This window comes from Schistocerca gregaria, chromosome 8 (genome assembly GCF_023897955.1).
Source record: "Schistocerca gregaria isolate iqSchGreg1 chromosome 8, iqSchGreg1.2, whole genome shotgun sequence".
In the NCBI taxonomy this organism is placed as follows: domain Eukaryota; kingdom Metazoa; phylum Arthropoda; class Insecta; order Orthoptera; family Acrididae; genus Schistocerca; species Schistocerca gregaria.
Window position 1 is genome coordinate 81,855,915 of NC_064927.1, and position 26,256 is coordinate 81,882,170.

At 43.0% G+C, this 26,256-nt stretch overlaps 1 protein-coding gene across 8 annotated transcripts in view; it reads right to left on the reverse strand.

Moving 5' to 3' along the window:
* LOC126284880 (choline/ethanolamine kinase) overlaps positions 1 to 26,256 on the reverse strand; it is a 213,741-nt gene that overhangs the window by 62,598 nt on the left and 124,887 nt on the right. For 6 of the 8 annotated variants that reach the window (XM_049984129.1, XM_049984127.1, XM_049984126.1 and 3 more), the window contains exon 2: positions 21,166 to 21,278. In XM_049984129.1, the coding sequence (XP_049840086.1) occupies positions 21,166 to 21,278 (113 nt within the window). Of the gene's footprint in view, positions 1 to 21,165; positions 21,279 to 23,906; positions 24,533 to 25,797; positions 25,903 to 26,256 lie in introns of those variants that run through there. The other 2 variants (XM_049984128.1, XM_049984130.1) reach the window with 2 other exon arrangements.

The following is a 26,256-nucleotide window of genomic DNA, read 5'->3' on the forward strand; positions in this document are numbered from 1 at the left end:
AGACTAGCCCAAATATGTGATTTGGTTTCTTAACTTGAATTCGCTTACGTTAACATCATTAACAGTTGTGATTCTGAAAACAGGTAAACAAAAAAAAATTTGTTTTTTAATGTGCTTACTAAGTTCCACTAAAACCAACTTAGCGACTGCGGTTTGCCGTTACAGCATTACCATATTCAAGTATAACATTGTTGAGTGTTAAGTGCTGTCATTTTAGTGCAAATCTTGCGATGTGTTGTAGCGTATTGTATAGACTATTTTCGGTATGGTTATGGAATGAGGAAAAAGAACAGTTTGTAAACGTTGAAAGATCACTGCTCTCAAGGGTTTGCATGCAGTGTTACAACTCTTGAAAAAGTCATGTTCTGAAATCTGCAGTATCCCACATTGTGAGTTCCAAGTTATAACTTTGTTAACTTTATATTCAAATATTTTCACGGCATTACACTACTAATCTTCAAAGTATTCCCATACAAGTCATATGCAAATCTCTTCTTTACATCTAACCATTAATAAAATTACAAAATGTTGTAAGACAATACTAATCAGAAAATAGTTACAGTACCAGTTAATTCATGTATGTGAATTATTGTGGTCTTTCACGGCCATAGCGAACAATCTACGTTTCCAGCAGCTTTCCACAGTGCTGTAATTCTTTTGCTCAAGTAATGGTTTTGATGCAGCTAAGAAACTCAGTGTGGCGCGACTGATACAAAGTAGCCTTCGAGGCCCACGAGAAAGACAGACCGCTCGCTCAGCTCAGCAGACGAAATGCGTTTCTCATCGTATTAACACTTAACTGCGTGTTTACGTACGAATGAGAATTGCATCTTCTTCTAGAATCCGCTATTATGGAGTCTTATTGTTTATTAGTCCTACAACGATCGAAAGTCCACATTCCTACTAATAGCTTGTTAAGGCTGTACTGAGCACAATAAAATTTTATCGGCCGGATGAAGCACTACATCTTGTATGAAATGAGGACTGCTAAGCAATAGGGACCAAATGCTGTAAAAGAGCTGTTACACCTTTTATGCAGAACACAGATGTTAAATTACAGCTAGTGGAGAGTAGTGTATTATGTTGATGTACTAGTAATCAGTAAGCCCCTAAAAACAGAGTTCAGTAGAATATGCAATGCTCGCAGTTACGAGTTAATACGATGAGAAACGCTGAGCTAGCGAGCTAGCTGAGGCGTACCCTGGCGACGCGCGCGCCGCGGCCTGTCTCGGAGGCCTCTAGTGGCTGTGCAGGGACGTGCAGTGGTGCCGCCGCACTAAAGAGCTCAAACAGGTGGCACGTCTCCAAACGCCCTGTCTCCAATCTGTATCTGTCGGGATGAGTCACAGGTCGTCCTCGTTGGAGCTACAACCAGCGTATGCAAACTACTTCCGTGCGTCATTTCTACCATAAAAAATGAAGAGCAATTCGCACACTAGTCGGTCGGCAGTGCATAGCACTGTGTGCCCATACGTTTCCTCGCCCCGCTGTCATCAATGTCCTCCTATCACCATCAATGTCCTACCTTTGACAGAGGACTTACTGTACGTGCAGGAGCTGCAAAGAAACCAAAATGCTGTTGTAACGTCAAAGATGTCTCGGTTAAGCTTCATTGGCGTTGTTGTTGTTGTTGTTGTGGTCTTCAGTCCTGAGATTGGTTTGATGCAGCTCTCCATGCTACTCTATCCTGTGCAAGCTTCTTCATTTACCAATACCTACTTCAACCTACACTCTTCTGAATCTGTTTAGTGTATTCATCTGTTGGTCTCCCTCTACGATTTTTACCCTCCACGCTTCCCCCCAAATACTAAATTGGTTATCCCTTGATGCCTCACAATATGCCCTACCAACCGATCCCTTCTTCTAGTCAAGTTGTGCCACAAATTTCTCCTCTCTCCATTTCCATTCAATACCTCCTCGTTACTTATGTGATCTATCCATCTAATCTTCAGCATTCTTGTGTGGCACCACATTTCGAAAGCTTCTATTCTCTTTTTGTCCAAACTATTCACTTCCATACATGTCTACACTGCATAGAAACACTTTCATTAACGACTTCCTGACAAATCTATACTCGATGTTAACAAATTTCTCTTCTTCAGAATCGCTTTCCTTGCCATTTGCCAGTCTACATTGTATACCCTCTCTACTTGCACCATCCTCAGTTATTTTGCTCCTCAGATAACAAAACTCCTTTACTACTTTAAGCGTCTCATTTCCTAATCTAATTCCCGCAGCATCACCCGATTTAATTCGACTACATTCCATTATCATCGTTTTGCTTTTGTTGATTATCTTATATCCTCCTTTATTAGCATTATTAAAACTAAAAAAAGCAGTGCTTTAGTGACGAACTCAAAAAGGGCAGCTTTTAGGTACTTTTGGAAAAAGGGACTTGAGGGATTAGTGGGACCTGCGCTAAGTACGCTGCGAGTTGGTACCCAGCAGACAGGAAGATCGGTGACTACAGTGCCACATGCGCAGTTAATCGCCAGTTCTTCCGATGTCAGTACAGAACCAGGCGGTGCAGTGGCAATACACTGACTCTCATCCAGCAGAGCGGCGGTCTGAGTCCCTGTTCGGCCTTCCATATTTGGGTTTTCCTCCCCTTTCCTAGCTCGCACTCTAGTCTCTAAGTACCTAGTAGCCGACGAGACGTTAAAGCATCATTTTCCTTCCTTCTTCAGATATCAATATAAAGACGGTAACCAGTTTCTTTATCAGTATGCTTGTTGACCGGTAGAGCATAGTCATTTTGCTGCCGAACGAAACTGAACCGGTCGTGGAAGATTTTCTGCCAGAAACGGCTGTTAAGCACACTTGACATTGCCCCACTGGATGGCGAGTCTTCCCGCTGACACAATCCACTACACTCAGCAGATAAACCCGCTTCATCTTTACTAGGAGAACCAGATATAGGAACTGGTTGAAGGAATGTGACACCACGAATAGGCGACAAGGTGTTGTCCGCCTTCGCCTAATCAGAGAACATCAAAGTACGAGGCTTGTCCGTGCTGTTGAGAAGGATGGCCCGTGATCTGTGGTAGATGGAACGACAGAGCCCAACGCTGGTGCAGGTACAAGTGTGTCGGAACACACCTTTCAGGCATATAGTTGAACATGGAGCTCCGCAATAGACGAGTGCTACGTGTTCCCATGCCGACCCAACGACATCAATTACGATTGCATTGAACACGAGATCGAGATTGGACCCTCGATCAATGGAATCGTATCGCGTGGTCGATGGTCGTTTCCGAATACGCGGTGATTCAGAGGAACGCCTGCTCGGAACATGCACCGCACCACCCACGGACGCAGGTCGCTGGGGAAAGTAGCATGCTATGGGGCACATGCACCTGGGCATACGTAGGACCTGTGTTGCCATTCTAAGGTACCATTACAGCTGTGAACTATGAACATTATTGCGCACCACCTGCGACCCGTCATGCTTGACGTCTTCCCTGACGGCGATGGCCTCTTCCGCAACATAACTGCCCGTCTTCCGGGCCCAAAATCGTCGTACAGTGGTTTCAGAGCAGTGACAGTGAACTCGCGTTGTTGTGTCCGCAACCAAATCAGCCTGATCAGAGCCTGACTGAACATGTCCTGAACGCTAGCGGATGTCGCCTCCGCACACACAAACCGCCGGCCCGTGATTTGCAGGAAACACTTGAGCTGTGCGTACACACCCGGTTCCGCGAATCTCTGGAAACTTACCGAGGACTTGCTGAATCACGCCTCGCAGCATCGTTGCTCTACTCCATTCCGAAGGTAGACAAACACGCAAGGCTTTTGCTCATCAGTGTACATACTATAAAATACGAGCCGGAGGATTGCAGTAACCTTGTCGACACGGCCCACGCTGCGCCTTTTTATCGTCTCTCGGATGTGTGGCCGACCTCAGCGTACTAACACGTGGGGCAGTCAGTCGCTGTCAAATTCCATCACGCTGTCGCGTCACCACGTTATCGACAGCTGACTGACTTGACCCGACCGATAACCTAAAGCCGACGTTCAGGCCGTGCGCCTCAGCCAACAGGTCCAGTGCCCTCCCTCAATGATTCCTGACCTCCGTATGATCATATTCTACGACACAGCCACTATTTCTAGCCGCTAGTAGTCGCATCGATCACGGTCAATATGGTGTGGTTAACAGCCGGAAATGCAAGAAAAAAAATTGAAGAAGTCTATAGTAGAGCACGAACTTCTGTTTACAGTAAACAACGAAGTTCTGGGTGACTCGGCCAGCATCGATAACGTGTTTGCACAGAAAGTCCACTGACAGGAGACCTTGAGCACATTTGTGCTTCAGTCTTCTTATGTATCAGTGCTCGTGGCAGGTGTGACTCCCTCCCCTCCCCTCCCCTCACTTCCCCCCGCGGTACCCTCCTGCTCAATGCGAGTCCACTGTCTAAAACATCACCTCGATCTACTTGAGAAAAAGGGTGGGATACTTGATTGGAGGTCGACTGCAGTGTTGCTGTCCAATGACCAAACGTATCTGCAATTAAAACTGAATTAATTCTGAAAGTATGTTACTGCATCAGTTATATGAGTTGTTCTGATTACAATAGGAAGAGCGATAGAAGGGATGGCCATAAACAATTTAGCTTTGAATAAAGTACAGTCTGTATTTATTGGTGGTAATTAATTAGAGCCTAGACTGATTACTTGTGAAACTGTATTTTGGACTCTGCGTAACACCTGACTTCGAGGCAGCTTCAGTGCAGTAACGAGATCTGTGTAAACAAGCCTGGCCAACTCATGTGTTTAATCATTCTCGTGTATAATAACGTTTGACGTATCTTACGCGCTTTACTACGTGTAAATTTATGTGTATGTGACAAGCGTTTCAAACAAAGTGTAAATGAAAATAAAGGCTACCATGCAATTGAGGCAGGATCCGAGGTTTCACATGCTCCGGCACGCTGCTCGGACACTGGACAGGTGAGGTGCCAGTTTTTGTACTTTGTGAAGATGGTAGGGCGCCTCCACGCGGGGAACTCGACAGTAATCTGTAGATAAAGACTGACAGTGTTGGTACTATGATTTTGACTATTTGTTGTATTTTACTAGACAGTGACGTAGCTTGGCTTTTATGTTAATTGAAGTGACAATGTTAATATCGGTACGGAAGCTTGTTATAAATGACGCAGACCTTTATATGGAGGCTGAAACCGATTGCGAATAAAGGCTTACTTATTAAGAGCACTTGGCGGTTGAAGTATGACTTTAAGGATCAGTTTTAGGCGAGAAAACTAGACGGGTTATAGGGACCTGGACGTCATGAGGGCCCAAAAAATGTAATTTCTGTATTTAATAAAGTTTTTTAAGTCTTCCTGGTTCAAGAAATATATACTTTGAGAACAGCACCGCATTGTTTTCGGGTTTGAATGTCTTTCTGAAGTAGATGTGGCGCTTGAACGCCTACCTGTCACACTGCTGTCAAACACTAAACCTTGTCTACGATGTGTGTCTAATTTTGTCGCCGCTATTTCAATAGCAACTCGTTTGTTTAATATCTTTGGACATATCGACTATGCAATGTGCAGGGATTTATTGCAGTCGATACAAGTATATTACTTGAGTTTCGAGTGCGTTCGTGCTGTAAATTTGTTGTTGTAACTACGAATTTCAACCATTTGACATGGTGAACCGCCAAAAACGTTTTAGTGATAACAGTGAAGAGCAGATTAGAAACCACGAGCAGAGTAGTTATCCAACAGAGGACAACATGAAAAGTAGGCTGCTACGGTGGACAGGGAATGTGCCGCTAAAGCTGAAAAAGCTGCCGAAAGCACGAAGGAGGCCAGAACTACAAAGAAAAGAAAGAAAACTGGAGATGAAAAGAACATATGGAATCAAGACTATGGAACTGGAATGTTTTGACGTGTTATCACTGAGGAGAAAATCTCATGCAAATCTTTATTTTAAATTTCCCGTAATCAACGGTTTTGCATACCTACATACCATTATCTCATCCAATATTAAAGCTACAAAAACAAAACTTGCCTACAAAGTGAACTACATTATTCAACAAAGTACTAAATATTTTATACTGGGCATGTCATGTGTTCTTAAATTAGGAGAAGAAATTGACTTCTAAAAAACATTTTTTAAAACATACCCAGTCAACAAATTGATGTCGGCCGAAGTGGCCGAGGGTTCTACGAGCTTCAGACTGGAACTGCGCGACGGTTACGGTCGCAGGTTCGAATCCTGCCTCGGGCATGGATGTGTGTGATGTCCTTAGGTTAGTTAGGTTTAAGTAGTTCTAAGTTCTAGGAGGCTGATGACCTCCGCTCTTAAGTCTCATAGTGCTCAGAGCCATTTGTACCATTTTTGAACAAATTGATAAACATTCCTTGTTTACTGTTTCAACAAAGAAAGAATAAAATTTCTTTTGACCTTTTATTTAGAGAAAAACTACACAGTATGTAAGATAAAAAATGTATATTGACTCCACTATGTATTGCACAGTTTTAATTTTATTCTCATTGAGACCACAACGTACTAATTATTTTATTGAAGTACCATTACAATATCTATTAGTCTTGAGTTATTAAATTTCATAATACTAGTAAGAATAAAAGGCCCATGACACACAGGTCTCCTTAAGAGCGGCCTCAGATGGATGTCGTCGTGCCATTCAGCACTTCAACCTGGTGTGTCAGTAACAGTGTGTCCGCGGATACCGTGCACGAACGCGAACTAAAACCTTATACAATAACGGAAGTGCACCAGCTGACCAATTTAACTACTTCTGTCTGGCCTCACCTGGCCATTGCGCTCTGTGCATTATGCAGAGACTGGGTCTCAAAAATGCCTTTTTACACTTATGAAATACGGCTATATATATAGAAAAATTGACATTTAAGTTCGGAAAAATCTTTACCAGATAAGATAGAAACTATCATCAAATACACCTCTTATGCCGTCATTGTCGACATACGCTCTTGCATTATCCGGCATAAGAAAAAGCCGTAGTGTCTTCCGTTAGTAGTAGGTCCTTTGAAAACCAGGTTGCAGCCTATTGTTCACACAGATATCGTAAGTTATGGTTTGAAGGAAAAAAAGATCGGTACAATAATTCGTACCGCACACCACACGCCTGATTTTACACGGTGTACAGGCAGCGCTTAATATGACTGAACTGACGATTTTCAGAACGGCAACGCGATGTGTTCTGTGAGTTCACTATCTGGATAAATGCAGCCATGCATTTTGAGGAACAAAAAGAGTAGTTACGGAACAACATCTCTATTACGCACAGACTGAGATAGCCAATTTTTTTCTCGATAGTTCTCACTTTCCTCTGTTTCAGATTTTTAATTTCCGTTCCGTACTACATTATGAAGCCACAAATAATTGTTTTGTAAATATTTTTAGCATTATTTCACAACTTCTTGGATGTGCTGGATTTAATCATGCAAGGATGAAATATGGGATCACTGAATCGAAAAGGTTACTTTGCATATACAATCGAATACACTTGCCGTTTTGGAATCAAAATAATCTGTCTTAGAAGTATTAACTTCTTTCAGTTACAATAAATTTTGTGGTATTCTTGGCAAATTTAGTTCCTGGGGCACGATGCGTTTACACACTCACCGAATCATACAAAAAATGCCAACTGCTAAATTTTGTCCGTCTTGGAAAAATTTCTGCGGGTGCCCATGGCCACCCCCTTTTGTTTTTCGAACTAGAATGAATTCTGTCTCTACAGCCCAGTATGTGCTAATTTATTCTACTGTCTTTGCAGTGGGCAGTCGGACGACGCAAATTATATTTGTTGTTAACTGCAAACCAGGATACTTCCCTCTCTTGAGTAGCCTTCCTTTTGGAATATATCAGCTGTTAATGCATACTAGGTGTGTTAAACGAATAACCGAAACATGCTTTAAAGAAATTTATTTATTCGTCTAGGCCAATGTTGTCTCCCTTCGACATTATACACTTATACCAGCGCCTTTCCCAATCCGTCAGATACCGGTCGAATTCGTTATCTCTGGGATAGCTTCCAGCTCTCTAAATGATGGTTTTTGATTTCCTTGTATGCTTAAAAGACGGCGGTCGTCTAAGGACTTATTTCCGTTCCCAAAAGTAAAATGTTAAAAAAAAAATCCTGGCAAATTTGGAAACTGGGTATCGTCAAAGTATAGTTGTTTCCAAAAATTCACCATCATCAAGTAATGAAATTTAAGCATGTGTATTATTGTGGTGCAGAAGCCACGAGCTGTTTCGCCTCGAATGTAGGAGTTTCTTTCGAATTTCTGCACTCAGACGGCGTTTAACTTTAAAGCAGTACTCCTTATTGACCTGAAGTTTGCTGGCAGATTACAATTGTGTACCGGAGCGGCACTCTAACCTGGGACCTTTGGGTTTGGCGGGCTAGTGCTCGAGCAACTGCTCTCACTTACTTCCGCCAGTACCACGTCTCCTACCTTCCAGGTCTTCAGTCACTTAGTCGTGCTTCCATATCTCAGTCGGTACAGCTCTTGCCCGCGAAACGCAAAGGTCTCAGGTTCGAGTGTCGCTCCAGTACATATTTGTAACGTGCAAGGATGTTTCTCGTCGAAGCGAGCTAGTTCGCCGTTTCTAATGGACCAGGACCCCGAAAGTTTGACTCCCTTTTCCAACGAATGTGGAGGCCTAACAGTATCTCTACGGATGTGATTACAGTTTCCATCTGCTTTTCCTAAACTTTAGTAGTGCAAAGAAGTTATCGTTTTGCACTGTTGCGCCATACGCTAATTTTTTTGTTCAGCTGATATATATATAATGATAAAATCAACGAACTAACTAATTAGTTTTGCATGCCACACGGGAGTGGGTGATAGCGACATCTCTAGAGCGTCTTCAGATAAGAATTGTCATCACCTAAACATAATGCATGGCATGAAGGGGGGGAAGGAAGGGGGGGGGGGGGCGCCGGAACGTCATGCGATGAAGTTGTTCTCCCTTTGACCGTAAGTACGATACCAGACATCGAACGACGATGTAAGCCATCGCGACATACTTTCTAAATACCAAACTTTGCCGGAATTGGAATCGCGTGCGTTGAAACTTTTCCTGCAGTCAATAGTAATTTCAGCGAAAGACAAGGAAGTCAACAGTATTCTAGGGAGCGGTAAATAGTCTTGAATTACAGTCGCGAGGCAAACTGCAGACAATTCGGGAACACAGCTCTTCTGACACAGCGCTACACGAGGCACGTTCTGCCGACATAGACGGCTGTCATTCGACGATAAATAACTGGTCTTCACGCCTTTGCACAAAAATTGAATAATGCCAGGCTGCACTTGCTCGGTGCTATCCACAACACCCCACTGCCGTCACAAACGCGACAACCGACTCGCACTCTTCTCGTATGAGCTCTGAAAGCCACGTATCAAGGCACTCGGCAAATTCAGAATTTCATGACTTCTGAAAAGCATTTTAATGAGTACCACATAAACGTTTATTGGTGAAAGAAAGATTATATTGCGTATCTAGACAGGATGTTTTCGTAGCGAGGACACAGTGCGTTCGTTATATTGGATGGGCAGTCGGCAGATGTAGAAGTAACTTTAGACGAGCCATAGGCCAGTGCACAGTCACTTTGTTCATGATGTATGTTGATAACGTGGCAGACAATAATCTGCATCACAATTTCCGCAGATAATGCAGTTATTTAGGAGCAAACTGTCTAAATATCCAGCCAGATTCCGGTATAATTTCAAAGCTGTATAAAGACTGGCTACTCGCTTTAAATGTCGTATGTCAAGTATGCTAGCGGTAAGAGACAGTAAATGCCTTCTCTGCACTATAGCAATGGAAGCACTACCCAAAACAGTGCTGCCAAAGCAGAATTACTAAACACAGCCTTCCGAAATTACTTCACCAAAGAAGTAGTAAATATTCCAGAATTCGAATTAAGAACATATGCCAACATGCGTAACATAGAAGTACATATCTTCGGAGTAATGAAGCAACTTAAATGACTTAACAAAAGCAAGTCTTCCGGCCTAGACTGTATGCCAGTTAGGTTCCTTTCAGAGTATGCTGATACAATAGCTCCATACTTAAGAATCACCCCGAAGAAAACTGTCTATTGACTCAGTCAACATGGATTTGGAAAATTCTTCTGAAACAACTAGCTCTTCACTCGCATGAAGTGTTGAGTGCTATTGACAAGGGATTCCACATTGATTCCGTATTTCTGGATTTCCTGAAGGCTTTTGACACTATACCATACAAGCCGCTTGTAGTGAAATTGCGCACATGTGGAATATCGTCTCAGTTACGTGACTAGAGTTGTGATTTCCTGTCACAGAGATCACAGTTCGTAGTAATTGACGGAAAGTCATAGAATAAAACAGAAGTGATTTCTGGCATTTGTCAACGTAGTGTTACAGGCACTTTGCTGTTCCTTATCTATATAAACGATATGGGAGACAATCTGAGAAGCCGTCTTAGGTTATTTGCAGATGACGCTGTCGACTAATAAAGTCATCAGAAGATGAAAACGATTTGGAAGAGAGATCTGTATGGTGCGAAAATTGGCAATTCACCCTAAAACGGGAAGTGTGAGGTCATTCACATGAGTGCTAAAAGGAATCCGTTTAAATCAGTCAAATCTAAAGGCTGTAAATTCAACTAAATACCTGGGAATTACAATTACGAACAACTTAAATTGGAAGGAACACACAGAAAATGATGTGGGGAAGGCTACACTTTTAGAATACAGCTGCGCGATGTGGGATCCTTACCAAATAGTACATCGAAGAAGTTCAAAGAATGGCAGCTCATTCTGTATTATTGTGAAACACGGGAGCGAGTGTCACTGAAATGATACATGATTTGGGGTGGACATCATTAAAACAAAGGAGTTTTTCGTTGCTGCAGAATCTTCTCACTAAATTTCAATCACCAACTTTCTCCTCCGAATGTGAAAATATTTTGTTGACGCCGATCAACATCGGGAGAAACGATCACCATAACAAAATAAGGGAAATCAGAGCACACACGGGAAGATATATGTGTTCGTTTTTACCGCGCCCCGTACTGGATTGGAATAATAGATAACTGAAGGTGGTTCGATGAACCCTCTGCCAGGCACTTAAATGTGATTTGCAGAGTATCCATGAAGATGTACATTGTTTAGAAATGTATAACTTCGCGCATCACAAAACGACAAACAAAGTTCGAAGAACAAGAATTAAGTGAGGAATGTAGGAATATGCAGCAGTGTTGCTACCGGAGGGAACGTGGCGATAAGATGAAACTAATTAGAGAACACACGGCGGCATTTAAGCCGAAATGAGTAATAGAATGGGAAGTATCCTCTACTATGCATAGCAGCGGACGTAGAGAAATAACAGTCGTTCGCTGCACAGACTGTTGTCCACAGCTCTTGGTCTAGTGGGTAGCGGTGCTGCCTCTGGACCACGCGGTCCCGGGTCCGATTCCCGGCAGGGTTGAGGATTTTCTATGCCCGGGGACGGGGTGTTTGTGTTATCATTTCATCTCCACCACCACCACAGACTTGGTTGGAAACTCGTTTCGGGCAGCTATGTTACGTCGCCTCTTCCATTATACTACCATCTCGTGGCCGATCGACAAATATCGCGAGAAATACAAGTTTCGTCCACGTTTCATCTGGATGACCCTTGCACACGGCGACACTAAACGAACTACTCGGGGTAGGCGAAATCTGTGTGGCACCAGTGAGCCTCACCACACGTTCTCACACGAACAGAAGCGGGCAGCGTAACTCGTCAGCCCGTGAGGAATGGAGGACGGCTTTCAGAGAACTGCGGGACTCTGGTATTGGGTATCCGCGATAACCCCTTCAGGAAGCACACTGGCAGCCCACAGGCTTCCACCATGCCACACGATTCAGCGGAATTTACAAAAATCACAGAATGTTGCTAGCTACGAAGCGGTACCCAAAAGTTCCCGAAATACATGGCCCATTATTGTGGAACCACACTTCTAAAATAAAAACAGTTGGGTAAACAGAAAATTCAAGTCCAATAATATGACATGGGAGAGGAGAAAATCCTTTGAAGCCAACTCAGCAACACGGTGACCATTCTGGTAGCCGCCATCTCTTAATATTCCAACGGGGAGGGGGATCAGAAACGACGTATCAAACCGACAATTACACGGAAAGATCAAGAGTGCCTTTCATGTGGATTAGCTGTATTTATTCTCGAGTTACACTGCCCCTCCCTGCAGAGGACATGAAATGTAATAGCGTCAACACAAGCCGAATGCATTCTGTCAGCCTGTTAGCGGGAGAGGAACAGCCGTATTGTCGTAGAGGATTTCAGTACTTGTTGCCTCAGGCAGAAAACTGACGTCAGCCGTGGATCAGTGATGAGAGTTTGGTACATTTGTTGGTTGAAGTCCATGAGGAATGGGTCAAGCGAATAACAGCCCTACAACGTGCTGGCCGAAACACCGAGCACATATTGTAACTGTTGTGGTTGGCAGGAGAGCCAACAACGTATTGCTAAAGGAGGCCGAAATGCACGCGTTTTAGCTCACGCAGTCTGGCGTGATTCACAATATCAATAGTACGGATACTGGCGCCTTGCTAGGTCGCAGCAAATAACGTAGCTGAAGGCTATGCTAACTATCGTCTCGGCAAATGAGAGCGTAGAAGTCAGTGAACCATCGCTAGCAAAGTCGGCTGTACAACTGGGGCGAGTGCTAGGAAGTCTCTCTAGACCTGCCGTGTGGCGGCGCTCGGTCTGCAATCACTGATAGTGGCGACACGCGGGTCCGACGTATACTACCGGACCGCGGCCGATTTAAAGGCTACCACCTAGCAAGTGTGGTGTCTGGCGGTGACCCAACAGTAACCTTTATGTATTATCACCAACGTTAGCGTCGTTTTGTACACAATGTGACATAATTCAAGAATGTTTTCTTTAAGAGAAGCTCAAAACGAAGATTTTTTCCGTGCAGTTTTCTAGCTATCTGAGATGTTGCATGACCTGCTTTCGAGTTTCATCCAAGATGGCGAGCTGCAAAATGGCCACCAGGTTGAGAATACTGCCTCCATGTCTTCCCGTCTTGTGTAGCACTATTTGACTTTAAATACATGTTTAGCCTCTGTTTTTGTTTTGACAGCGTTGTTCCACATCTGTAGAGCACCCTGTACTATTAAAATGATTAGGTCATACTTAAGGTCTTATTCTGCCCCAATGACTAAGCATTGACATAGTGGAGGTCTCAGTACTCAACATCCGGACGACCAATGTGGGGCAGTCTATTTCTGATAGCTGGGCGCTTGGTAGGAGGAGACAGGAAGCCAATCAGGCAGCAACGTGGGAGTTGAGGGGAAGGAGATCAACGACTTCTGGGGCGAATGAAGATCTTAACCTCAAGGGCAAAGAAGGCGGACGAGTCATCTTCTCCTGACAGTGATACCTCAACGCTAGTAAAAGCGGAGAAGAAGGACCTCAGTACGGCGGATCTACCGGAAGAAGCAACCACTAAGCAGAACAAAAATCCAGGTCGCCTCTTACTTTTAACAGGCGGCTACGTGGTCAGTGTCTCTCTACAACTTGATGGCGAATGCAAAAATCAGTAGCCCCTGTTACCAAAGTGGTCGGCTACGAAATGTGTCTGCTCACATACTGGGCAGCCTGGTAAGACTCATCTGGCGATTAGATCACAGATGTAACATCCCACGAAGGAGCTAACAACCCTTCCTAATTTACTTTCAACCAAGACACAAGGTTGGGGCAGGTGGAGAAATCGTCCGTGGCAGAGCACGCACTGGATGAGACCGACCAGGTAATAAAATTCGCCGACACGGAAGTTCTGGCTGTAGAGAAGCACTATCACACGCGCTTGTTCAGAGAAGCTGTAGAAATACAAAAACACGCGAACAGTTTGAACAAGAAAGAGGAAAGCCTTAAGGTCAACGGATCTGGCTTTCCGTACTGCAGCGAACGACCGTCGCAGGTAGCAAAAGAAGAACCGCACCGGAAATGACCGCGGAGAAGCCCTCGGACGTTGGCGCGCCAGGTACATATAGTCTGCGGCCGCGAGCTCGGTTCCAGTTCACCACCGGCGATGGAGGGTGAAGCTTTGACATTGCCAGCCACTCGTGCTGACGAAACGTCAGAAAAATCATTAGATGAACGTTGGCCGAAAAACCCGAGACAGAAGCCAATAGGCAGTTTGTCAACAAGTGGCCACGAAAGCTTCAACAATTTTGAATCATACACACATTAAGAAAGAGGAGATTAAAATATTGCGGTCACATATAAAGAATGAATGAAACCAGGCTAGCGAAGAAAAATTTTAACTTCATTTCCTAATTGGGACACTGATTTAAGGAGGACGTGTTAGTAGACTCCTAATGATACCTCAGTGTATATTTCAAATTTGCGCGCAAAATTCATATTTTGTGTACTTCTGGATAGCACCTCGTAATGTCGAGCCTACATACTGACAGTATTCAGGTTCGGCTGTTTGAGTCGGTGACTAGCAGCTTAGCTGGGCTAGAGAGGAAGTGCACAGTGGAATGCGTCGGGAAACATTTATGAAAATCACGGAATATATATAAAGCAGGATGGCCTGACACGAATTTGAAACTTGCTCCTACACAATACGAATCCAGTGAATATAACTCTGCGCCACCACTATCAGAGGGCGTTATTTTCAGTGCGTCAACTACTGTTTAACGCAGAGTTCAGTAAATGGCAAAGTCGCCAGTTAACACAGCTGAGCTTACGCGAAAATCTTTACCAGTCGTTTACTATGTTAGGCATGTTGGCGAACCCTTTCAGCACCCGTAACAAGGAAGACCTCTCTTATGTTGCTATCGCCTGTAGGATCTTACAGAACAATTCACTCACCAGATTTATTTCATCATCACTACGTGACACGCATGATTATCACCTTATGACGACATGTGTTCTCAACCGCATCAACTCTACTGGTATTTCTAGTATTTCTGTAACTGCTGCACCTGGGGAAATAAAATTAATAAAAAGACGCATTACAGCTGATGGTATTCTCAATAAAAGCGCTGTGGGAAGCACTCCATATAAGGAGCGTAATACGCTGCTTGCACTGCTGTTTTTGCGTACCAACAGGCGGCACTTGAGATAAGTGCGTTAAGTAGGAGCACCAAAGGCCGCAGCAGCTGAGATGCTGTTGTCGAGATTACGTGACGGTCAGTAACCGCCCGGTACACAGGTGGGATGTCTTTTTCGAGTGTTTTCAAGCAGCCATTTGACACGTGGCGATCACCGCATTCCGGGACCGATACCCAACTATCTAAGATAACGGAACATCAAGATTGAACCTATCGTGCGAATTCAGGTCCAAGGTCTCGACTACAAACTGCGTTGTTCGAAAGCAAACCTAATGTACAGCGCGAACACTGACGAAAAGACACTCTTCGACTGCACCGTCTGCTGTAAGACAGCCGGTGACGACAGTACGGGCTCCATCCCATCCAGACATAGCCAAAACTCCAATGAAGGTGAAAAACTGTGTCGCTCTGGTCACAGCGAAGGCATTCCGGACTTTCTCAGAGTTGGATGTTCCTTGTTATCGCGTTCGGAATTAGTTTACAGAAAATTTTCCTGGACTGAACCAAACTTACTAGCCCTTGCAGGTAGCCTCCGTCAGGAAATGAAAAACCATTGGGGCAATGCAACCGTAATAGATTATAACAAGATATGAAACTTCGCCGGCCAGTATTATTACTTACCCTGATGAAGCATTGCTTCAACATTTTGCAATAGGTCGTGATATCGAATCCAGAAAAAAATTTACGGGAACACTATACTGTTTTTTTTCGAAGACCCTAAAACAAAAACCAACGCCTTATACAAAAACGATTACTTGTGATATTCAGAGAAAAATACGCAACGAGTATGTTGTGACCTCTACTACACGTTTCATTTGACGATCACGACGAAAATATTAGTTATATTCGGACCAACGGTGAGGAGCGCAGGCATCCAACGCTCAGTCTCTGGTAGTAAGATGAGGTACGAGTGTACTAGTATTGTATGGCAGATAGAGTACCAACGTACGAGAGGGGACAGGTTTAAATGTCTTGTTAGCGCTTTGCTAATAACAAAGAGAAAGAAACAAAGAAATCACATGAACGTTGCTGTCGCTACCCTACAGTGGTTTAGACAAACCTGAATCGGGATGGGAACATGCTATTTGAAACAAGCTCTCACGAACGCCAGGTCTACAGGCTTCAGTGTCGAGGCACAGCTAATGGGCAGCACATAGGATACCTAGCCACGAGTTTTATCCTCTGTTTTCCACTGGACAGTAGTTTCCGACAGCTACCATTTCTGTTCTCCACTCGTCTTCGAGAAGAGGCAGCCGTTTTAAGTTTTTACGGTGGCAACAACTTCACATTTTCTGGCATCTCATTATGAAGTTGTGGGAGCACTTTCCGATCATTCAACAGATACACTTCCTCTCTGCGAAAATGTTCAAATCGATTGATTTAAGCCACTTTCAGAGCCAAAATGGCTTGTTACACTTCTTCGCTATGCTATGGAACAAATTCAAATGTAGTACTAATAAGAAAAAAATGTGATCTGGAGTGAAAAGAGAAGGAAAGTACAAAATTATATCTTAATTTATTGTACAGAAAGGAATGATAATCGCAAAAATATTACTTATAGAAAGATTAACGAAGCAAAGAAAAGTTCAAAAGCGAACTGTCGCCATCTGGTCTTTCCGCTGCAAGGGTTGTAAATATTCCATGTGAATAAGAGTGAGCAGGAACGAAGTCACCGTCTCTTGCGTGCTGTGTATGATCCGAAATAGCGTGCACGTTGCGTCGCGATATTTTCGTTTTTATAGCGTTCTAAACGTTAACTAAACAATCAAAGTGAAGCTGGTTGTGCAACTTCCAAATTGTGGCTCAATTACGGTCAAGAGTCCAGCAGCAACAAGGAGGGCGGGTTGTGGTGGTGGTGGTGGGCACGCACATATGCAGTAGGCCGTGTGTGCAAGCAATAGTCTGCTACTACTGCTTCTGTTCGTTTCGCGCCTAAAAGTGTTTTGTCCACACAGTGTTGATTAACATTTTACTGCACAATTGTAGATACGCCCGCATGTCAACTCTAGCCTCTGTAACCTTATTTCGTGCTCTTTGCGCGAGACATACGTAGCAATACAATGATTGACCTTTTCGAGGAACGTACGCTCTCAGAACTAACAGGAAACCCACACCGTGATGCACGACGCCTCTCCCGTAGCGTCCCGCGACTGGAACTGGATGAGGATCTCCGCCATACTTTCGCGCTTACTACGTGTACCTGTGACAAAACGCACTACCCTCCTTTGGATCTCTTCTACCAATCCTATGTGGTAGCTGTCTCAGATTGGCAAGCAACAAGTACTCTAGTACTAGCCAAAATAAGGTTTTGTAAGCTACCTCCTTTTCCTGAAAATTATTCCAACGAATCTCAGTGTGGCATCTGCCTCAGCTGCGATTAGTTTTATGTAGTCACTCCACTTTAACAGGGTCTCTTCGCACACTACGAGGTGTATAACAAACCTGCCTATTTCCACTTATTATCAGTCATTCGTGTAATCGTACAATAAAGTTTTGGTTTGTTGGTTTCAGCGGAGGGGACCAGACAGGGAGGTTACTGGTGCCATCGGGTACGGGTAGGCTGGGGAACGAAGTCGGCCGCGCCCTTTCAGAGGAACCATCCAGGCATTTGCCTGAAGTGACTTATGGAAATCATGGAAAACCTAAATCAGGATGGCCCAAATGCGAGTCGATCAAGTATTTGAATTTTTTTTAACCTATTGTTCGTAAAGTTGCGGTCTATAGCTTTATTATGGAAATAAGACCGACTGTCCCTTAGGACTCGTCATGTAAAGTCTCAATTTCGTGTCGACTGTGTTCTGTTTACGATTTCCGTTGCAACTAGCGATCTAACAGTAATGGCTCTTTAATAGCGTGGCGGATTGTTACGTGAGACAGTTCAAAAATTAATAACGTAACAAAAGCGTTTGAGCACGAAAGTCTCCATGATATGCTTTCACTAACCTTGTTACCAGACCGGCCTCGGTGGTCTAGCGGTTAAGGCGCTCAGTCCGGAACCGCGTGACCGTCGCAGGTTCGAATCCTGCCTCGGGCATGGATGTGTGTGATGTCCTTAGGTTTGTTAAGTTTAAGTAGTTCTAAGTTCTAGGGGACTGATGACCACAGCAGTTAAGTCCCACAGTGCTCAGAGCCATTTTTTGAACCTTGTTACCAGAATCTAAATTTATACTATAGCTGCTGATCGGTAAAAGACGCACCAACCCGTGAATCGTCAGTACTGGCCCGAATTAAGAAAACATTTCCCATTTTCCCGTCCCCTCACCAACACAGCGGCAATATCGTTCCTCGTCTGCTCCCCAAGCACCTATGAACATCTTTAACCAAGCCTAATTTTTGTGACCATTTCCCAAACTACTGCATTTCGTGTAGATAAGCGCCAAGTTAAAATCATAGAACCAAAGACACAAGTTCTAGTACGAAAAATATGACGAAGGTTTTGTGTAAATGCAAGCTGTCTTTGAAAAACATGAATTATGAGAAATAGAGCAAATCTGACTTATCACTTGAAAATTAACCACATGTCTTTAAAAGAATCCTTGAGTACTCTGGCAGCCTAAACTGAGGTGACAGAAGTCATGGGATGGCGACATGCACTTATACAAATGGCATAGTGTCGCGTACACAAGTTAACAAGGGCCGTGCATTGACGGACGTGAATTTGTACTCAGGTGATTGATGTAAAAAGGTGTTCGAAGTGATTGTGGCATCACGACTGGAACTAACGGACTCTGAACGCGGAATAGTAGTTGGAGCTAGATGCACAGGACATTTCATATTGTCAAGAGTGTGCCCAGAATACCAAGTTTCAGGCATTACTTCTCACCACGACAACGCAGTAGCCGACGGGCTTCACTTAAAGACCGAAAGCAGCGGAGTTGGATAGAGTCGTCAGTGCTAATAGGCAAGCAGCACTGCGTAAAATAACCGCACAAATCAATGTGGGATGGCCGACCGACGTATCCCTCACGACAGCGCGTTAATGGGCTATCGCAACAGACGACCGACGCGAGTGCCTTTGCTAAGAGCACATCGCCTGCAGCGCCTCTCCCTGTCTCGTGACCATATCAGTTGGACCCCAGAAGATTGAAAAACAGTGACCTACTCAGATGTATCCCTATTTCAGTTGGTAAGGTCGAGTGTGGTGCAGACTACACGAACTCACTAGTCCATGTGGCTCTGTAATAGTTAGGATTGTGTTCACGTGGAATGGGCAGGGTCCTTTAGTCCCATTGGATCGGTAATTGACTGGAAATGGTTATCTCCGGCTACTTGGAGACCATTTGCAGCCATTCATGGACTTCATGTTCCCAAACAAAGATGGAATTTTTGTGGATACCAAAGCGGCATGTCAGAACATTCTGGACAATTTGAGCGAATGATTTAGCCACCCAAATCGCCGGACATAAATCCATTCCAACATTTATGAGAAATAATCGAGAGGTCAGTCCGTGCACAAAATCCAACACCTGCAACATATTCGCAATTCTGGATGGCTATAGAGGCATGGTTCAATATTTCTGCAGGAAACTTGCAACTACTTGTTGAGTCAATGACACACTGAGTTACTGCGCTACGCCGGGTGGAAGAAGGCCCGACACGATATAAGAAGATAACCTATGACTTGTCACCGCAGTGTCTGTTTCTGCTAAAAATAAAACATGAAAATGAAAATCACGTCTTTCATAAAACCGAGCAATGGTTGTTAGTTACAAAAAGAGCAATACAGTATGGACCTGAAGCCTTTATACATTTATGAATTTATGATTTGTGACAAACGAAAGAATACATTATCAAATTCGTTTGTGCATCTTCGTTGCAGGTAGAACTTGAGCAGAGACCACTACAATCGCTGTAATGAAACGGAGTCGCAAAGAAGACGACGCAGTTTGTCGTGTGGTATTAAGAGGCAAAATCTCCAATTACTGTGCAGCGATATTTTTGAAAACAACGCGGAAGAGAAGCACATGATAGAAGCATTGCTACGTGGTACATGAAGTTTAAACACACCGGCAATGTGTTATCTTTCGTGAACAGTGTGTCAGATGAGAAACGGCTCTCTTACAAAGCTCTTCCAAATCAACTCTACGTGCATCTAGTAAATTTGTGATTCCTAGGACCACAGTGCGAAGAATCCTGCACCTGCCTACACATTAAGTCCATCTGAGGCATGCGCTCAACCACATAAAACCTTTTTCAGATGAGGCTACTTTTTACGTATCACGTAAAATTAATAAGCACAATGTGATGATACAGGTTTCGGGAAGTCCGTACGTCGCCTTAGGATACGGTGAGGATTCCTCTACAATGAATATGTGGTGACAGCTAACAACCATCTGGACATGATGGAACAGTTTGCGGATCCGCAACTGAGAGATTTGCAGCCTGATGTGATTTTCCAACAAGATGGTGTACCACCACCTTTGGGACTGCATGTTACAAATTTTCTTAGTAAAACATATCCTGACAAGTGGTTTGAGTATGATTGTGCCACTGCCTGGACTGCAAGGTCACCAGACATCAGATCTTTCGATTCCTTTGTGCGGTACTACGTAAAGGACATGGTTTACGCTATCCAAGTACCTCATGTCAGTACACTAAGAAAAACGTTTAACAGATGCTGTCGCTGGTGTTATACATGGAACATTATCACACATATGGCGTCAAATCGAATATCAAACATTTTTCGAACAATAAACGGCACACATGCTGAAGTTTACTCACAACCTAACGAAAACTTGGTTAGTAATTCTTTCATTTGTCACAAACCACAAATTCGTAAGTTCTATAGTCTGATAATTGTAGGAAGACTTTAGGCCCACCCTGTTTAAGTGTGATAGAATCGCTGTATTTTTGTGAAATAAACATTTCTATCATAAAAAATTTTAAGGGAATGCTTCATACAGCTAAAAATAAGGACGTGACATTAACATTAAAGCGAATAGTTGATTATTCGGAAACAGTTTATCGATATGATTAACTGACTCATTTAAATAATGGACTTATTCACAGCCGCTCGTTCCTAGTTCTACTTTAATATTGCTATTGGAGAGCAGTCGACTGACCTGATCCTCTTGAGCTGGATGTCCTTGGAGGTGACTGACTTCCAGGCGCCGTGCAGGTAGTCTCGGCAGATGCGCGCCGCACGCTCTCGCATCTCGCTGCCCTCCACGTTCATCTGGCAAAACAAAACAAAGAAAGATATCGTTCATTTCCATAGTTACGGTAACACAGAATTAACATCTAACTCTCGTTGTTGGACATCGATGCGTATCACTAACGTACGCCGACGGTGTCCACATGAAACACTGGTTTAGCTTTTACTGCGCGCACCAACATCGGGAAACTGCTCCTGCCAACATATGGTGGAAGCAGCTTCATTAAATTTGGCGATCTGTTAGTTCTCATTACATTAATGATTTTTCGGTCAGCAAGCACGGTGTTCATGGAGGGAAGGTGCGCGTGCAGTTTGTGCACTGCCCTGGCAAGAATTCTTAGCTGCGCAGAGAGAAGAACTGCTTCATCAACAGAACCACAAGCACACGTATAGGAAAACATGGAACCATACAACCACTAAAGGCGCTGCAATTAACTATGGCGAAATGCGTTTGGCAAAATGCGAATTGTATGTATAGTATACAGTCGCGGGCAGACGGCTAATAAAATCATTCATTCAAGTCGCTTATGTTTTCTCGTTTTTACACTTTAACGATGAAGTCATTAAACGTCTTTGTTTGTCACAAGTTTGTTTGCGTGGCCATCTTCCGCAGCAAGCATATAAATACTTGTTTTGTAAATTAAACTGCCTTTTGCTGCTGCTATTTAGTTTATTTCTCCCATACGCGTTTCGCCTTTTCTTGTTTTAAGGCATCATCAGTGGGATCTACAAAGATAGTTTATTTTCTTTGTAGATCCCACTGATGATGCCTTAAAACAAGAAAAGGCGAAACGCGTATGGGAGAAATAAACTAAATAGCAGCAGCAAAAGGCAGTTTAATTTACAAAACAAGTATTTGTTTGTAGTAGTTTGTCATACAGAGTGACTTTGCAAAATGGGGCAAATTGTAGGAAATGATCACAGAAATGACGATGATCCAAAAGAGGTCATATGGGCTTACGGTCGAAAATGCGTTCAGAAGGAGGTACGCCCATTTAAATGTGGAGGTAAAAGACCCTTGCCAGAGTAGGTTTCAATAATTGAAACCGCACACGAGAAAACACTAGGCGAGTGGGAATATTCTGTCTCTAGTTCCACACACAAGAGGGCAGTGAGTTGGAGCTCCATGATGTGGTAGCCACATCGCCCTCCATACCACCAAAGGCAGTGCATACACGCCTCGCCTGTGAACGTCGTGGAGCGCTGAGTGGTCCCACGAGCCGACTTCCACACCTACGCCTAACTATTTTCCATAAACAAGACCACATTTTGAAACCATTTTAAACACAAAATAATATTAACTTTCTTTCTTGGAACTGTTTCCTTCGTTCTATTTGCTACCCTACAGTACTTTGTGTCCAGCCTGTCGACATTTACTACTCGCGTAAAAAAATTATGACGTATCTTCACGAGTACTTAAAAACACGAGCGCACGCAGATGTACAGTAATTGCATTAGTAATGCTGACGTTACAAAACAATTGTATAAGATCTGCTATCTCATTCCAAACAATATCTCCACGGTTTAGGTCAAAATAGAAAAGGGCTATCAAGTATAGTATTAATATCTTGAGATCTACATAAAATAACGGCATAGATAACATCTTATGGAAAACTTGGTAGCTCTCTACACTTAATTGTAAAACTATAGGAAAGAATCCGATACACAGAAACTAAAAACTATAAATGCCGCCTTACCGCATCATTACTACACATAAATACCACCGGTCTGTATGCCAAGTATAGACACTCTGACGAGTCTTAAATCAGCTGGGCTATAAATGAAGCACCATAGAACGAACCAAAACCAAAGATACAATTTGTCGTATACGATCTTAGTGTTATATCGAAACAAATTTCGGGACGCGTAATTACTTCTTATTTCAAACATTAAAAGCTTACTTTACGAACTGCAAAAAGAAATATTATTTATTACACTCAAGTTTCGTAGTTCCTCATAGCCGGATTCCATGTGACAGTACCACGTGGAAATTACTAACATGCAGAGGACAACACAGATACACAAAATGTGCCGCCTGCATTTGAAACGCACACATAAGAAGCCCATTTCAATAAACATTACACGGTTGCAACGACTACACGGAGCAGCGACTTCCATCAAGAAACGACGACGAAAGGCCTTGCCAAGTCACAAGAAGTTGAAGTTGCTGACCGATTTCGATATATATCGAGCGGTCGATTCTCTATATGTTGACAAGACACGACAAAAGACAAACGTATTGGAAGCGTATATATTTTATGGTGTTGAACATCACGACGAGAACCGGTCACTACATTGGTGTAACAGCTTTGTTTAATTAATGCAAGCTTAATTAGAAAGCTACAATTTACATTTCCTACGAATGTGTTATAAAACGAGTATGTGATTATGCAGGTTGCCTTAACTGTGACCCAAACGTTGAGCAATTATAATGTTCGTCAAAAACATTTGCGTGATGTCGATAACAAACTTCTAAGCACATTTCCGTCTCTGTCTACCTCTAACTTCGCCATTCAGTTTCCGTTAAAGAAACAGAACTGTTACACCCATACAGTGACACGTTCTCGGGGTACGTTGTGATATTCAATAACAGACCTCTAAGCATGTTGGGTCTACGTCTATGACAAATAAAATAGAGCTTGTACTTACCCAGGTTGCAAATTCTGGATCTCAGCAACTATGGAGAGTTAGACTGAGCACATCTTCAACGGCTTAGAGCTACCAGTTACTCCTAACTACGCAAAAAACTAATTCTGCTTTGTGTCAAGCCACCAGTCCGAGAGTAAACGTCACTGCCCATTTGTATCGAGAAGTGACATCTCGGAATCAGTAAGTACACGACCTCGATTAGGCACAGTCACAGAATATCCATTCAAAATTAAAACTTTTTTAACGCGCAACTCGTAGTATGTATGACTCTGCCTGAAATAATATGAATTACAAAAATTCCCCCAATGTCTGTCTATGTTAAGATTTGCATTGGCTTCTTTTAATAGAAACCATAAATAGTAACATTGAACGCCATGTCCGTACATTAACGTTGCCAAATTCATGTAGTCATCGTAAAAATGATACATTTAATGCAACACGAGCAATATTGGAAATAGGTCTTGAAAACACACCAAACAGAAGTTTGACTTAACTTTTCCTTTCCAATTACATCAAATAAGAAATTGAACACTGACGGACGCATGACACGATTCAAGTCGCCGATAAAAAATTTTAAACTTTTAATCTCATTTCAAATGTTACCAAATATTTGTGACAAACAATATAAACGTCACAGCCTCGGAATAAAGGAGTGAAATATTTGTGACCACCAGCAACTTGTCATATCTTTCTCTGCTAGTACGGTGTATGCATATGGAGTTGAACATTGACAAATTTTTTCTTTAACATAATGACGTTTGAGGAAAAGTAGATAGTCGCAGGTTCTGGAAATACAGAAAGTGATATGTGCAACTGATCCCGATCCCCTGATCTCCCCTCTTTCTTTATAGACACATATGTTTATAATTCTGCGCGTATACAGAAGGGTCATCACATAATACAAATTCTACGGAATTATTCACAAAATCGTGATCAATATTTTTCTTCTTTAAGGCTCGATATGACTTCCAAACCGTCAGCGATGACCTTCGTAACGAGTAATTGCATTTGCGGCGCCACATCGCATGTAATTTTTTTACCCTTTCGAATACATAAGCAACATAAGACACTTCCTAGAGTCCCGCTAGAGCCCTTTAAAAACCCGGAGAATTACATTTCTGAGGTTTCGCCCTCTTTCGTACTTACCGTGTAACAATGTAAGATTCATCATCTTCCGCCACATTATTCTGATCGCCAATCGGAACACTGTCATTAGTCAACATAGCAGGCTTCTCCACAAAACCCCTAATAATCTTAGACGGTATTCACTGACATGTCAGATTCCGCCGCAGTCTCCTCCAAAAACGCAGTTTCTCAGTTTCTTGTCCAACACGCAAAAACTATGATACTTTGCTGAATACTTAATTTAGCATCTTGAAACCACGTGTTGGCACGTATGTTAAATTTTCTCCTGTATTTTTTACACGAGCTGATAAGGATAATTAAGTAGGACCTCTCACCTTGCACAGGGTGACAATTTGCGGCGCCAAAATGCATGCAATTTCTCGCATCGTGGCTAGGAAGGTGCCCACACTCCCCAAAAAATTCCAAATATTTCGTTGTATAATTCAAACGTGCAACCAACTCCGTCCACGTAAGAGAATGCGACACACTCATCCCGCTAGCCTCACCTGTTACATCTACCTTTTTCACGAAATATTTTAGTGTTCTCAGCGGACTTTCTACACTCAAGTCCGCATTTCCCGCTTCGAGACTCGACAGAGCCGAACGTTCGATATGTATCGCTCGCAATGGGTCTGTTACTTCGCTGTGCACGCATTCTTGTAAATTATCAATGCCATATCAGAACACGCAAGCAGAGCATTTAAATAGTATCAGTATTACAGCAAACAATGATAAATTGATGCAAGCAGCGCTGCTAGATATTCACCTTGCATTGCGGCTACTATTTCATGCAATACATAACAAAGATGTATCAATGTATTTCCTCCTGCGAACGTTAACGACCTATTCGAGTAATCGAATGCTGAGCGTCAATTTTTTCCTTCCACAAACCATATACTATCTTGTGAAATCAGCGTTTCTAGCCCTAACATTGTTCACGAATTAAGTTCACGGTAAATAAAAATGTTTTACGGGCCCGCTTGCAGTGAAATGTTTTCTGATTTAGAAAGTGTTCGCATTCGCAATTTTTTTGCTCACTCGGCATCGGCAGAAATGCAACCATTTCAATAGCTCAGAAACAAGGAAAAAAAAGTGTATAGTGACATGCTGATATTAAATCATCGTCGTCGTTTTGTACCTACTGAGTTGTTATTTTAAACAAACGGTATTTTCAAAGTTCCATTTTACCTGTTCTTCATGGCCACATTTATTTGTTTATTACTTT